Genomic DNA, 16,768 nt, shown 5'->3' on the forward strand with positions numbered 1-16,768 from the left:
CCTACAGTTCAACATTCATGTTTACCTGAATAAACAGTTAGTAAACACAAGTACATCTTATTGAACATCATTTATTTTCATCACCAATTATCATAGTAGAACAGTTTCTCGAGCAGTTTGTGATGCATTTTGGAAGAAGGAGATGAGCCCCTGGTCTAATGCGCCACCTGGCTCGAGAAACCCGTTCTCAAAGACTTATTATTTGGGTAGCACACATATTCTGAATGCCTTCAGCAAAATTCAAATGAGCCATTTTAATCTAGATTAATATTGAGATATATATATATATATATATATATATATATATATATATATATATATATATATATATATATATATATATATATATATATATATATATATATATATATATATATATATATATATATATACACACACATATACAGTAACAGCACACAAAGGCCTCTTCACCTTTGTGTATTATTCCACCCACATAGAGTAAGCAACAAGAAGAGGACGCTCTACAGTTTGACAAATATTCCTGCTGTTGGACAACATAATGTAGTAATTATGCATAATGGGTTTTTTTAGGAGAGAATGTAGTTGTTTAGATTGCAACTATGCAGTTTATTTATAAGGATAGTGCCTATTATAAAATATTTATAATTTCTGAGAAACACAGCGTCGGCGGCCATTAGCCTGTCTTTGAGCAGAGCAAAGACGGTTGACATTGTCCATCCACAAGATGGCGACAGAGACCGCATAAGCTCTTACGGTTGAGGAAAGGCCCAGCATAATTTTAAACTACAGCTGATCAAATCACTATTGAACTGTTAAGTGGCTTTTTAAGTCGATCTCTCTCTTTTGTATGTTGTAGTGCTGTATTTATAGGCTACCATAATAACTGTAGTGTGTTGAGTGTGAGATGGGACTCATCTTAAAGTCCTAAAACTGGAGATGTCTATCTGTTTCTAATGCGTCTCCTGTTTTCATTACTGCAGACTAGTTCAGTAAACAGAAAGAAAGAAGAAATATCTGCATGTGTTCAGCGTTTTTCCTAATAGCAAACACAACAGTAATCTGCTAGTGTTTGCGTTGCTTTGGCTTGTTTGGAGTTAATTATTGTGATCTCCTGATTGCAACAGAAATACTGAGAAATCTCTGTAGACTGATGGCATTTCATGCTGTTCAGCCTTATAATCTTTAAATGTGAGCAAAATCAGCTGTTTTGTCATCACTTTAGACATTACGCTAGAGAATCATTCAAACACTAGCTCTAAAGTGACGTTGGTGAAGTAGCAGCGGTTTCTGCTGTTCTGACGTCAGCTGCTGATGTGGATGAATGGCGGAAGAAAGTAGTTCCTCATACAAAAGTATTTTGAGACTCTCCGTTTGATCTTTTTTATACACACTATTGTGCCGTCGAACTGTTGTATAAACGCAATATCACACGAGTAGCAGTGTGATGTGGCTGTACATCGCCACTGGTGGGAGACTAAGGCACACCTCCCACCAGTGCCGATATACAGCTACATCGTGCTGCTACTCGTGTGATATTGCTTATATGCATGGCAATATCGATACCAAAACGATATATGGACCCTATTCACTAGAGGTGTGAACCTACACTGGTCTCACGGTTCGGTTACGATTATCATGCCATCGATTCGGTTCAATTCGATAATTCGATATCACGGTGCATTGACGATGCTTTCCATACACGGTGTTGTATTTGGGGGGTGGCTATAACAAGCTGTCTGTAAAAACACACATACACACAGAGTACGGACACAGAGCACCACACTGTCTCTCATTCACACACACACAAATATAGACAGCACCAAACACACGCGCGCACACACACAAGCACTCGTGCGCACACACACATACACACGCGCTTGCTCGGGAGCGTTATTGTGAGACCGCCACATGAAATCTGGTCGGGTCCATCGACAATGCACCGGTACAGCCGCAGGAATGCATACAGCCGAGAGGAAAAGAGAGGGGAGGAAGAGTTACGCCAGCAGGTGAAATGGGCCACAGTGAGAGAGAGAGAGAGAGAGAGAAATGGAGTACTTTTACTCCCTCAATCTCAGATAAATAGGGGCTTCTGCTGTAAGTGCCAGTGAAAGAAAGCACACACACAGTGAATTTTAAGTAGTTGGCGCCTGTAGTGTTGTAAATTCCCGCGCTCGCCTCCCTCACGACAGATCGCATATGAGATAAATGACGTCAGTACATAATAACCGGTTGTGATTATTACTGAACCGGTATTGAATTGTCCGCGTCGGCATTGTGGTGCACCGAAGAAACAATTAATATTGACACCCCTACTATTCACAAGACTGTTATGATGCATTTAACTATCATCAGCCTCCTAAAACCTTTAAAAGTTGCTACTATTCAGATTTTTTTAAAAACATATGCACATTTATAAAGCTATACCTTGCACGATATCATGTGTGAGGTGTCTGTAATGCAGAGTCTATGGGTGCAGGACAGTAAATATGACATTATTCTCTGAAAGTGTTGATACAAAAAAAAAAAAATGTATTTGCTGTACTCGCCCGTTCATTAACTTTATACAAATATGACGACTTCTGCAGCTGAGAAGCCTGCAAATGTGAAAAGGGTCCATTGTGCTATAAAATGAGGTGATACCTTGGGCGGTTCTGGGGTCTGAGGGGGCGGAGTCAGGGAAAGGCCTGGGGTGGAGCCTCTCTCCTCCTCTGGCAGTTTCTCCTCCTCCTCAGGCTCCGCTTCTGCCACCTGTAGCTCTGCCTCAGTGCTAAGCTCCACCTCTGGCTCCTGACTGGCCAGTGCCTCAGGCTGGACCTCCGGCTCCACCTCTGGGACTGCCTCCTCCTGCTGTTCCTCCACTCCATTACTGAGAAACATGAAGCAAGCATTGAGCTATCCATCTATCAATTGATCAGCCGTATAACAGGAGCAGCCCAGCTTATCGATAAGGCCATTGATATTTCACTGTTAAAAATTGATTACTTGTTAGATCAGATTAAGTCATTTACATGAATGTTTTTTTAATTAAACCAAGTTCATAAAGTTAAACCAACTTCATGATTACAAACAGATTAGTTGGTTTTACATAAACACAGCCATAGGGAGCTCTGGGATGTGTGTGTGCTGGTACCTGACGGGCGGCGGCGGCTCATAATAGGTGGTGCTGCTGGGCCGGTCCTGTGCTGGTTCAGGAGAAGCATGAGTCTCCACTGGTTCCTCCTCCACCTCCTCTTCTTCAGACTCTGCACGCACACACACACACACACTTCAGAGACACATTATAGATGCAAGACAAACACAATCAGGTGACAAACCACACTCAATGAGGCAAATAAACTGATACATTGGAACACGTCAGATTCATGACTGCAGCTAATGAAAGGTGTCAGATGTAGCGGTGTAAATCAGACATCTCTTGTACATTTTCATTAACATTAGGGCTGCACGATACTGAGAAAATGTGTTATTGTTGAATTATTCTTTATTTCCAGACTCAAGGTCCATTAGCAATCCAGTACAAACCAGACTACGCACATTTAAAAATGTAAAAATAAATACTATTGCAATAAAGATACTAATAGATAATAATTTTCAGATCCAATTAATCAGGCAAAAAAAAAAAAAAAAAAAAAAGTCAAGATGCAAATATTTAGACATTAAAACATTACAAATTACTGACAACCTCTGCAGATATACCGACTCTGATTGTTTTTTATTAGTTGTCATTTGCCTCTCAACTTCAAGGTCCCATCTGATTGATCATATTTTGATAAATGCATGCAACAAAAATGCTTAGTGCATAAAAAAAAAAAAAAGTCTCTGCAGGTAGTGCAGATACTATTAACTGCATTAATGGATTTTCTATATACTGTGCAGACCTAACACAAACGCTGCTATAATACAACATGAACATTTAACCCAGCATTGCAAATACCAGGGGTTAAAGTAAAAAAAAAAAAAAAATCCTGAGCCTGAACTTTTGTTTTGGGGTGGGTTGGGGGTAATGATTATGCTTTGCACTATTTATTTAAAAATACTAATGTCAAATGTTTTCTTCTAAACAATAGTAAGTGCTTAAAGTTCTAAAGAACTGAACTGCTAAACTGAAGATTAGAAGTGAAATCAAGGCCATTATCACTTATTGTTTCTGGGTTATAAGCAAAGTCCTGCAAACTCTTTCTTTTTATGACATTTGGACCAGAAGATGGAGCTGGTCCAGTGGAGGAGGCTGAGGGTCTGCTAATTGTCCAACCATGTTTTTTCTTCCGTCAAATAAAAATATCAGGCTACCTCAAATCGATCGCTCCACGGGAAAATATGCATAAAATAATGCTCCGCTGTTATTATTATTTCACAAACCTCTATCAACATTTTAATAGAAGTCATTAGTTTACAGATTATGTCTTATGACTTATTTCCTCCCGCATGTGATTAAAGACAATGACCCTTACCTTAAGGGTCATACGTTGACTTTTAGTATAACAATTTTGTTGTTTACGTATGATATTGCATTAATTTGCATACATGTTTTATAAGCTGTAAAATGAAAGCCTCAGTTTGGTGCGGAGTTATCATTATACAAAAATCAGGAAAAACTTTGGATTTGTTTCATCCGTAGATTATGTAGGCTATTTTAAAACCTGATGTTATATAAGAACTGTTAATAACTAGTTTTCCAAATGGAAAAAAAGCTTGGTTTGTTGGTTGTACACTAAATCATCAATAGCCTGTTCGTTGAGTTTGTGACGCGGCTCCAGGCAGCACAGAGGCCATCAGCGCTGGTTTAAGTCAACTCATTCGTGCCAAACTGTGACCAGAAATATCCTTCTTTCATTTTGCTTCCTAGTCAAAAAACGCCTGTAGACGAGTGTTTGCACGCGTTACTGTCCCGCGAGTTAACAAATATTTGGGGCAGATCACAAAGAGCACAGCTTTCGGTTTCAAAAACCCGACACGCACCGCACTGCCTTTTATGTTGACAAGAAAAAAAGAAGCGCGGTGCTCTTTTGTATGTCACTAGGAAACGACTGAATCAGCTGATCTATTGTGTGCGAGTTGTGTTGCTGTCGATGTTATAATTGTCATTTTTAGCTATATTGTGATATTCAAGATCTGTAAAGTCATACAGCTCTGGATAACTTAAAACAGCGACCACTAGTCTCTCCATCATTAAAAGTTCGCCGCAGTCGCCTTGACAACACAAAACCTTCTGTCACCTCAACAGAAACCCCGCCTCTGCTTTCATTTGATTGAATAATTAAAAAGGTGACTGACGTAACAGCGCCTTTTCCGCTGGAGCACACAGCGCGCAACGGCATAAACAGGGGTGCGCAGGGTGCATAAGCAGCGCGTAAAGCACTCGCGGCCGTTAGTAAACCATTCAAAATATGCGTCTCTCAACGAAAAAAGCGCGTTCGCTGTGATCGGCCCCTTATGCAGCCAAACTTTACAAATATTTTCAACTCAATTCACCTTTATTTGTATAGCGCTTTTACAATGTAGATTGTGTCAAAGCAGCTTCACATAGAAGATCATAGTAAACTGAAAGTGTAGTTCAGTTTTCAGTGTTTAAGTTGAGGTCAGTTAAGTTCACTGTGGTTAATATTCACTGCTGAGAGTCCAAACACTGAAGAGCAAATCCCTCAATGCGCAGCTCTACAGATCCAGAACCATGCAAGCCAGTGGCGACAGCGGCGAGGTGAAAACTTCACCGTAAATATGTCAAATAATTTTTTTTAATCGTTTAACTCAGTGGTTCCTAAAGTGGGAACGCCTCAGGGGGTTGCGGGATAATGAGGAGGGTCACTTGGTTGCTTCATTTTATTAAACTATTTGTATGGCCATATTTTATCCATAACTTACAGAAGTTAAAAATAGTTAATAGTTACATTAAATAAACAACATGCAATTTTTTTCCCCATTGGATTGTGACCTCTGGGTTCATTACATTTGATTAAAGTGACAGCAATAGGATCAGATGCCGCAGATTAATTTCATGGGACCAGGTAAAACCTTCAAGGCACTCTGAACAAACTGAACACTGAGGATGACCTCAGAGTGGCGTTCTCCCCAAAATTAAATGAAGAATAGACTTGGGCCCATTGGTGTGTGTGCACCGTTGCATGCAAGGTTTGTATATTTATAATCACTTCAGAGTATATTAGGGGTCATGAGTCACTGGCATTGTTATTTTGGGGGTCGTGGGCTGAAAAGTTTGGGAATCCCGTGTTTAACTGATACCATTAAATCAGTTACAAACGCACCCTTTCGGTTAAAGGTTAATTGGTTATCTTGAGCATCCCTAATTAAACCGCATGCGTAGGCTCTAAAACATTATTATTTTTTTCCCTCACCGCCACACGCTGGAGATTCAGGACGGTGCCGGAATACTTTAAGCCCTGAAATACTGTATCGGGAAGATCCATCAATACAAATGACAATCACTTGGACATTTTACCTCCCAGTTCAGCTTCAGAATCTCCGAACACCTCCTCCTCATAGCGGAAGATGTCATTGTGCACATAGAACTTATTGACAGCAGAGCCCTGGACACACACACACGCACAAAGAATGTCAAAAACCTATATTATACATAAATAACAGCTATATTTCTTCAATAAAACACCAAGATGCACACAAGTTCTCATAAAATGTGCATAAACTATGATGTAAACATGTAGTGATTAAAGTCTGCTTCTGTGCTTCATCAATCTGTGTGATGTGATGCAGTTTCTCTCAGATGCTGATCAGATATAAATGTGTGTGTGAGGGTCTTTGCGTCATTAATGTTGGTTTGCAGCTTTCCATTGTTGCAGATCTGAAATGTGTTTCTGTTGATTGTAAAAGGCATCAGCCCTCCGTCAGTCCATCATCACAGTGCTTCAGTAGTATTATTCTTCTATTATTTCCTCCAGAACAGTCTTGAGCATCAGTCTGCGCTCCCAAAGAGCATCTCATGACTCCAAAAGCCACCACGTTCATTGCGGATGGTCTTCGTCTTCTGAGGCGCAACTCATTTATTAAGAAAAAACACCACAGTGGCAAATCCCAGCGCACTAAACTCCACTTCTCTGACTGATATCTGCTCCAGTTTATCCTGAAGTGATGAGTTTAATTATAATTGAATAGAAATGCTGCTTTATTCACTAATGATTTATGTTTTGCACAAATATTATTAGCATCTTTGAATGGAAGCAGAGCTAATAAGTGCTCACACACACTGACCTCGGGTGCGAGCACAAAGGTCTGCATGAACCTCCTCATGGGCCGCCCGCTGTTGGACAGCTCCCCCATCACCTGCACCACCACCCCGTCTCCAAGGGTGGCGTGAGCGTCCACATGACGGATCTTCGTGTGACACTCGCTGAACTGCAGTGACATCACCTTCTTGTGTATTTCCTGCACACACACAAAGTAAAGAAGGTTTGGCATTTTGACCAGCAGTAGGCCTACATATAACAGTATTACTTTTGCACTTAACAATAGGTTTGAGAAATAACAATAATCTGTTATTTTCACATGACGACATTGATGACGCGGAAAATTCAAAGAGAGAGCAGGCAGTGATTCTTCTAAATATGAATCATTATCACAACATCAAAATGTTTCTGTTTTATGTTGTTTATGAAAGTTAAAATCAGGCATAATAAGAAATGCCGAACAGCTTTTATAGACTTCCATATGTTTTTGCTCATAAAGGGGGTAAAGTTCAAGAAACTGGCTGAAAAATGCAAGAAAAGGTGGCATGTAATCAATATAATGTGTCCAAACTTTTTCAATACTATAATTCATTTGACAGCACCAATAAAGATAATATACAGGCCTAGCTAGGTGTATAAATATTAATGTGTTGTATAAAAATCAGATACAAACACCACAACACATACAAAACCCAGCAGAATATAAATAACGTAGCCTGCTGTAATCGCTGCAATAAAATCTCCATCTTGTTTCGCTATAATCCGGCAGAATAAACAACCGTAACGTATACATCGAGATGTGCATCAGCGGTGAATGTTGTTTACCCCTGTTTACCCCTTACACGTACACTTACACTGTTTACAGATGTGCTCCAACATTAGGCACATTCAAATCAAGACTGAACACACATCTGTTTAGCTGTGCCTTTACTGAATGAGCACTGTGCTACGTCCGACAGATCACACTATTCTATTTTTCTCTTCTTTTATAACACATTTTATCTGTTTTTATGCTTATTTATTTTATTTTTTTTAACCATTTTTATTATTTTGTTTTTATTTTTTTTATACTTGTTTCTTTTATTCCTGTTTGTGTAAAGCACTTTGAATTGCCACTGTGTATGAAATGTGCTATATAAATAAACTTGCCTTGCCTTACACAGATAAATAAATAAATAAATAAATAAAGATGTAGACGATGCATCCATGCTTTTGTATGCTTACATCTGTTATTCCTGATGTCTGTAAGAAATCCGCATGGGGGAAAATCTATAGTAATTTATAATAAACATGTTTTTGAAGCACATAGTAAAGTGTGTAATGTGTACAACTCTTTGTTAATGCTACAGAATAGTATAGTATAGTAACTGATAAACTAATAAATACTGTAACAGTGTTGTGGTGCACTGTGATTATAGCTGAAAAACTGAAGCCTGTTGAATAATTTGTTTATTACTACAGTTGTGTTGTACTGCGGCAACATAATTACTACGACAGTTTAATTTAAGTACTTATCTATCTATCTATCTATCTATCTATCTATCTATCTATCTATCTATCTATCTATCTATCTATCTATCTATCTATCTATCTATCTATCTATCTATCTATCTATATATCTATCTATCTATATATATATATATATATATATATATATATATATATATATATATATATATAGTGATTTGAATACAATTTACCCATATGGTTTGAATAGCTCTATTTTGGAAAGAAATCATTCATTTAGATTAATTGGGGTGATTTTGTAAAGGTGTAAATCATATATATAAAAATAATAAACAACTTTATATAAATTACAATAAATTACAACAGCGCAATGAAAAAGTCAAGTGAACAGTGCTTTATGGTTTTACTGGAGAGTCGAACAGTATTCAGGTGCATGAACGGTCTTCGTTGTATTAATTCACTAAAACTACTTCTCATTAAAGTTACAAATGTACTTCTTTGTGCTCAAATGCTTTAAACTCTCTTGAAATGTCTTTAAAACGCATGCAAATGATAAAAGTTGTACTCTGTTATGGTTATACTTTGCATTTCGAGTTTATTTGTTTAGCGCTTCTCACAATAATTATTGTACTCTCAATCGTTGTGCTGATCAACTATAATCCAAACTCAACATTGAAGATCCTGCGATGTGACTATTGTGGACACACATTGCGATATCCATGCTGAAACAATATATTGTGAAGCCCAATTATAAATGTTTCTTGACTCGTTATGTGCATCATTAAAGCCCCGGTATCAACAAAATCTATAAGGCCCAATCCTAACCTTTACCCCACCCCAATTCTCTTTATCTTGAAGGCGTAGGGCTAAGGGGAAGAGCTAGATAGCCCTCGAAAAGAAGATTTTCCAGGAGCACACTAGAAACGACGGGGTATGAAAATATCCCAGAATACAGCAGCAACATGTATTTTTTGGCAACATAAAGCATTTTACACCAAACAAGCATACGTTTTAATACAGTCATATCAGCGTTTGTGTTTTATGGACATGTTTAAAAAAAAAAAAAACTATCTACACTCACTGGCATCTTTATTAGGTACACCTTACGAGTACCGGGTTGGACCCCATTTTGCATTCAGAACTGCCTTAATCCTTCATGATGTAGATTCAACAAGATACTGGAAATATTCCTCAGAGATTTTGCTCCATATTGACATGATAGCATCACACAGTTGCTGCAGATTTGTCGGCTGCACATCCATGATGCCAATCTCCCGTTCCACCACATCCCAAAGGTGCTCAATTGGATTGAGCTCTGGTGACTGTGGAGGCCATTTGAGTACAGTGAACTCATTGTCATGTTCAAGAAACCAGTCTGAGATGATTTGAGCTTTATGACATGGTGCGTTATCCTGCTGGAAGTAGCCATCAGAAGATGGAGACACTGTGGTCATAAAGGGATGGGCATGGTCAGCAACAATACTCAGGTAGGCTGTGGTGTTGACACAATGCTCAATTGGTACTAAGTGTGCCAGGAAAATATCCCCTACACTATTACACCACCACTAGCTTGAACCGTTGATACAAGGCAGGATGGATCCATGCTTTCATGTTGGTGACGCCAAATTCTGAGACGAGCATCCGAATGTGTCAGCAGAAATGGAGACTCATCAGACCAGGCAACGTTTCTCCAATCTTCTATTGTCCAGTTTTGGTGAGCCTGTGTGAATTGTAGCCTCAGTTTCCTGTTCTTAGCTGACAGGAGCGGCACCCGGTGTGGTCTTCTGCTGCTGTAGCCCATCTGCCTCAAGGTTGGACGTGTTGTGTGTTCAGAGATGCTCTTCTGCAGACCTCGGTTGTAACGAGTGCTTATTTGAGTTACTGTTGCCTTTCTATCAGCTGGAACCAGTCTGGCCATTCTCCTCTGACCTCTGGCATCAACAAGGCATTTACCTTTCAAATCACCTTTCTTCCCCATTCTGACGCTCGTTTTGAACTGGTGAGTGTATGATCCATAATATTAACTCCTGTTTAGTAGTGCCACAATATACCTTCACATCTGACACTCGATGACACTGAAATCCCCTGTCAGAAAAGCCTAGTGGCTGGAAATGAGCTTTTTAATAGTGTCTGCTATAATGTTGTTTTCCTGAAGATAAATAAAAATGGTACAAATAATAATAATAATAATAATAATAATAATAATAATAATAATAACAACAGCATCCACATGCCGTTTCAAGGGTCAAGGTAAAAATTTGAATTAGGATTGGGCCTTATTATTGCATCTTTATCAGCTAAAACCCAAAGTGCAATATAGCTGCTATGGATTGATTTAGGCAGGCACTTTTGAGCTCTGCAGGCACACTCATCTCCAATGAAGAATTTAAAGTCTGATGTGTCCGTCAGAAGACGTAAACACTTACCGCCTGTCCGTACACTGCCTCCTCCGGCTTGCCATTGCTGTCCAGACCTCCATGAACATACGAGGAGTTCCTGCCGTAAAATCTGCACAGCACAAACACACAACATGAGTTCAGTCTGAGAGGATCACAGCACATTCACTGCACTGCTCTGAGCTGGCATTCGAGTTGTTTTATACGGATTAACACAAAGCGGGTACGGAAGGTATTCAGACCCCCTTAACCTTTTCACTCTTTGTTATACAGCAGCCATTTGCTAAAATTATTTAACTTCATTTTTTTCCTCATTAATGTTCACACAGCAGGAGGAATAGCAGAGCATCCCCAAATCAAGCTGTGAAAAACTTGTTGAATCTTTCCCAAAAAGACTCATTGCTGTACTATGGCCCGTTTCCACTGAGTGGTACAGTATAGTATGGTACGGGTCACCTTTATCAGGCTTGCATTTCCACTGCTAAAAGGGTACCAATTGTACTCTTTTGGTGGGCGAGGTGTACAACAAAGTTTCAGTCGACCTAATCTTCACTGGAGAAAAAGTCTAAGTAAAGCTGTACGGGTCATTCACATATCATATGAGAAGCACTTCACACAGCAGATGCTTTACACACATAAATGTTCATTACTATCCTTTTCTATCAACATGATTTGATAACTGCAGATAGATTAGAACTGTGAAATAGCGTACTGTAACGTCTGCGATTATATAAAATAAATAAACTCAGCATATATGAACACAAACAGACCCTTACAGTGTCTGATATGTTTATTATAGAAAAACTACACACAGCATACATTTAGTCCTTATTTGGGTTCAAAAACAACACGCAATATATAGCCCACAGTCAGTGCAAACCTCTCATGTGTCTGTAATCTTCAGCAGCACATGTAACCTCTTATTAGAAAGTAATTCTGTCATTCAGCGTTCAGAAGGCGATGATAATAGTTAAACATGGCAGCTCGTTCATCTTTTAGGTTGCTGAAAGAATCATTTGCTCCTTTGTTTTTTCGCGCTTCACTCTCGCCTTTGTGTGTTTGTGAAAGGATGTCAGAAGCACTTCAATAATCAAGCTCATGTTATTATCATCAGCTCAAGAAGTTTGTTATTTCAAATATAGATGCGTGGCGAGTGCATGCGAGAAAGCAAAACCGCTCGCGCTTTAGACGGCCTTATAAACACTACGTGGCACAGGGTGGATTCTACTCTTCTTCTTGGCTTTGTGGCTGTTCATCAAGACGTCAATAGTGTTTGTTTGAGCTTGGATTAACCATGGCTCGCTATTATATGTATAAATTATTATTGTGTAACGTCTCGGCAGTGTTTTTTAAAATGGCGGTTCCTTTGTATTCATTCTCCTGGCTTGTTGCACAAGCGAGTGATGTCTCTCTGTAAACCAATAGCATTCAATTGCGCGTCTTGCTCTGCCTTTTGGTACCCTTTTGTCGTGCTAGGTATCCTTTGCAAAGGGTACCCAAAAAGTGGTACGGTTTGCTTTCAGCCTACCGAACCACTCAGAGAAAACAGGCTATTAGATCAAAAGGGTGCTTCTGCTAAACACTGAGGGTCTGAATACTTAGAGCCATGAGATATTTCAGTTTTTCTTTTTTAATAAATCTGCAAAAATGTCAACAATTCTGTATTTTTTTTTGTTAATATGGGGTGCTGTGTGGACATTAATGAGGAACTGATTAATGAGGTCTGGTTTGGCAACTTGTTTGTGCAGCTGAGATCTAAAGTAGTCAGTTTGATTCACACTGCATGGAAAATTATTGGTGTATCAGAACAGATGTCACTGCAGGATATGTATGAACAGGACACATTAAGACGTGCTAAACAAATAGTTTGTGATGCATCACATGTCCTGCATAATGAGTATGGGTTGTTACCTTCAGGGAAAAGGTTCAGAGTACCTTGATGTTGATTAAATAGATATAAAAATTCATTTTATCCAGTGACATTAAGCTTTTAAATAATAGTGGTGGCTTAGACTAAGAGTATCTGTTTTGCTTATTTATGTGTATATATGGAGGTGGGGGGGGTATTTATTTATATACACATTTGTTTTTTATAAATTGTATTGTTTTTCCATGTTTGTGATGTCTGCAGCTGAGGGCAAGAGTCCAAGACAAATTTCCATAACAGGGACAATAAAGTTTTACCTACCTACTTACTTACCAACCAACAAAATAAACTTAAATGATTATATTTAATTAATCAAAATAACATAATGAGTATATTTTCCCCCCAATTTCCGTTTAAGAGTGTAAGGATTTTTTCAACACATTTCCAATCATAATAGTTTTAATAACTCATTTCTTTTATCTTTGCCATGATGACAGTAAATAAAATTAAGATGAATTATTACAGCTTAAAAGAGATTTAAAGGCTTAACTAGGTTAATTAGGGTAAAGTTAGGGTAATTAGGCGATCCAAAACTAATATAGATTAAGGGGGCTAATAATTTTGACCTTAAAATGGCTTTAAAACAATTAAAAACTGCTTTTATTCTAGCCGAAATAAACAAATAAAACTATCTCCAGAAGAAAAAATATTATCAGACATACTGTGAAAAAATCCTGACTTAGTTCAACATCATTTGGGAAATATTTGAGAGAAAAAATAAATTCACAGGAGGGCGAATAATTCTGACTTCAACTGTGTGTGTATGTATATATATATATATATATATATATATATATATGTATGTATATATGTATATATATATGTATATATGTATATATATATGTATATATGTATATATATATGTATATATGTATATATATATATATGTATATATGTATATATATATGTATATATGTATATATATATATATGTATATATATATATATATATATATATATATATATATATATATATATATATATATGTATATATGTATGTATGTATGTATGTATGTATGTATGTATGTATGTATGTATGTATGTATGTATGTATGTATGTATGTATGTATATATATATATATATATATATATATATATATATATATATATATATATATATATATATATATATATAAATAAATAACTTGTATGCATAATAAATGAGCAGTGAACTCACCTGTGCAGGTAATCAGGTGCTTTATTCAGAAGTGTGTAGTACTGCCGCACAAACTCGCGTCCTACGAGCAGGGGGCTCGGCTTCTCCATCACCATCTCTCTCTCACACACACACGCGCACACTCACACACACACTCACACTACAACACACACAGAACAGAGAAACACAACAGATGATGAGAACCTCAATCATAATGAGAATACAACAGATATAGACAGACTGACAGACTTGCAGACAGAGACAAACAAACAGACAGAAAGCAGGCTGACAGACAGAGGCAGGCAAAAAAAAGACAGGCAGACAGATAGACAGGCAAACAGACAGACAAAAAAGCAGGCAGACAGACAGACAGCGGCAGGCAAGAAAAGACAGGCAAACAGACAGAAAGGCAAACAGACAGACAAATAAACAGGCAGACAGACAGAGGCAGGCAAAAAAAGACAGGCAGACAGATAGACAGGCACACAGACAGACAAAAAAGCAGGCAGACAGGTAGATAGGCAGACAGTAAGGCAAACAGACAAAGACATGCAGGCAAACAGACAGACAGACAGAGAATTGCACATAGACAGTGAGACAAACAGGCAAACAGACAAAGACACAGACAAAGGCAGGCACACAGACAGACAGGTAAACAGACAGACGGACAGGCAGGCAAACAAACAGACAGACAGAAAGGTAAAAAGACAGAAATATAGACAGGCAAAGAGACAGACAGATACACGGGCAAAGAGACAGGTAAACAGACAGACGGACAGGCAGGCAAACAAACAGACAGACAAAGGTAAAAAGACAGAAAGATAGACAGGCAAACAGACAGATACACAGACAAAGACAGGCAGACAGACAGGCAAATAGACAGACAGAAAGGTAAAAAGACAGAAAGATAGACAGACAGATACACGGGCAAAGAGACAGGTAAACAGACAGACAGGCAAACAGAGAAATGCAGCCAAAACAGTCAAAGAGACAAACAGAAATACAAACAGAGACATATAGACAGGAAAACAGATAGACAGTCCAATATACCGAAACAGAAAGAAAAACAGACACACATAGACAGACAGACGGAGAAACAAAAACATGTAAACAGATACACAGACAGATAGAGCGATGTACAGACATACAAACAGATAGACAGACAAACAAACAGACATATAGATAAACAGATAGACAGACAAATAAACAAACAAACAGATAGATAGGCAGACAGACATTGTTGTAGATGGACGTGCACGTGCGCGCAGCAGATAGACAATAGCGCTCGCGCGTGCTTTAGCCTGATGCTAATCACGGAGATACTGACCTGCTGTGACGGAGCTGCTGACCGCCGCGCTGCCGCTGTCTCCGCAAGCTTTCTCCACACACACCGGCGCAAGGGTCGACTGACCGACTCCTGCTTTACCAGTTATAAACGTCCGACATCCGCCGAACAGAAATGCACAAATAGACGCCGACGTGCGCGCGTCCACCGCTCTCAGCTCGCTCGCTCACGCGCGCGCGCACACGCAGAAGAACGCGACTTCCCGCCGCGGGCACGTTAAAAACGCGTCATACACGCGCGACGGAGAATTTATTTTTTTTATTTTTAATTAACATTTCTCCGATTTAACAGTACAGTTTTAGATTTGCTGTTAAATTACAAACAATTACAAATTACAGTGAATAAAAACACGTTACGAGGGATTTAAAATAATAACATGCTCGTCACAAATCAAACACATCACTAATAATAAACCGAAAAATTAATTAATATATAAATACTGAATTGTGGGGTGAGGTCTAAACATATCTCTGTTTACACATGATTCAAGATTGGTTTAAATCAGGGGTGCCGAAACTTTTCCTTATGAAGGACCAAAAACCAAACTTGATTGAGGCTAGTGAGCCGAAGGTAAATATAGTTTCCATGGGTAATTTCCTAATTTATTTAATAACGTTTAACAATGACTAGAAAACACTGTCGTATATTAACTAATAAAATATTTTTCGACATTTTAAAATGAACATAAAACAAAATTAACACAAAACAATCTAATGAATAACAGAATTACACTAGCTTTTGCCTTTATTTACCGATGTCTGCTGCATAGTCCTGTATCCTGAGACAGTATTTACTTTTTAAGATAAAATAAGATTCATTTTCAACATTAAATTGAAACATTTAATCTGAGTTTGCTCTAAATAAAACGAAACAAAAAAAAATGTTACGTCAAATTAGAAATGATGATCTCTGTGTTGTCAAGGTTGGCATTCCCTCCAACCCCACTCCATCATTCCCATCTCAGATGGGACGGTGGGCCAAATCAAAGGTTAGAGTGGGCCAAATCAAAGGTTACAGTGGGCCAACTTTGGGCATCTCTGGTTTAGATGCTGTAAACTCATGAATATGACATTTCCAAGCAATCACAGGATTTTAATAGCATTACTTTAACAGAGCAGAGCTTGTGTTACAAGTGAGAAACAGGACCACTTCTTCTGTAATATCAGTGAGGTTATTAAAGCATGTGAAAATTAAAATAAGAACCTGTTTGTATTTTTGTATAATTCTCTTTAGTGGTGACACAGTGGCTCACAGCAAGAAGGTCGCTGGTTCGAGTCCCAGCTGGGTCATTTGGCAT

The 16,768-nt window shown here is 38.3% G+C and overlaps 1 protein-coding gene across 1 annotated transcript in view; it reads right to left on the reverse strand.

Annotated features, from left to right (window-relative positions):
* Nucleotides 1-15,653, reverse strand: part of g3bp2b (G3BP stress granule assembly factor 2b) — a 26,289-nt gene extending 10,636 nt beyond the window's left edge. The window contains exons 1-7 of the mRNA XM_056449630.1: nt 15,454-15,653; nt 14,148-14,286; nt 11,075-11,156; nt 7,207-7,380; nt 6,440-6,527; nt 3,113-3,224; nt 2,623-2,848 (exon numbers count right to left, since the gene is read on the reverse strand). Coding sequence (XP_056305605.1) covers nt 2,623-2,848; nt 3,113-3,224; nt 6,440-6,527; nt 7,207-7,380; nt 11,075-11,156; nt 14,148-14,242 — 777 coding nt within the window. The 5' untranslated portion in view covers nt 14,243-14,286; nt 15,454-15,653. The remainder of the gene's footprint in view (nt 1-2,622; nt 2,849-3,112; nt 3,225-6,439; nt 6,528-7,206; nt 7,381-11,074; nt 11,157-14,147; nt 14,287-15,453) is intronic.
* Between the last annotated feature and the right edge of the window lie 1,115 nt (nt 15,654-16,768).

Source organism: Danio aesculapii, chromosome 23 (genome assembly GCF_903798145.1).
Source record: "Danio aesculapii chromosome 23, fDanAes4.1, whole genome shotgun sequence".
Taxonomy (NCBI): domain Eukaryota; kingdom Metazoa; phylum Chordata; class Actinopteri; order Cypriniformes; family Danionidae; genus Danio; species Danio aesculapii.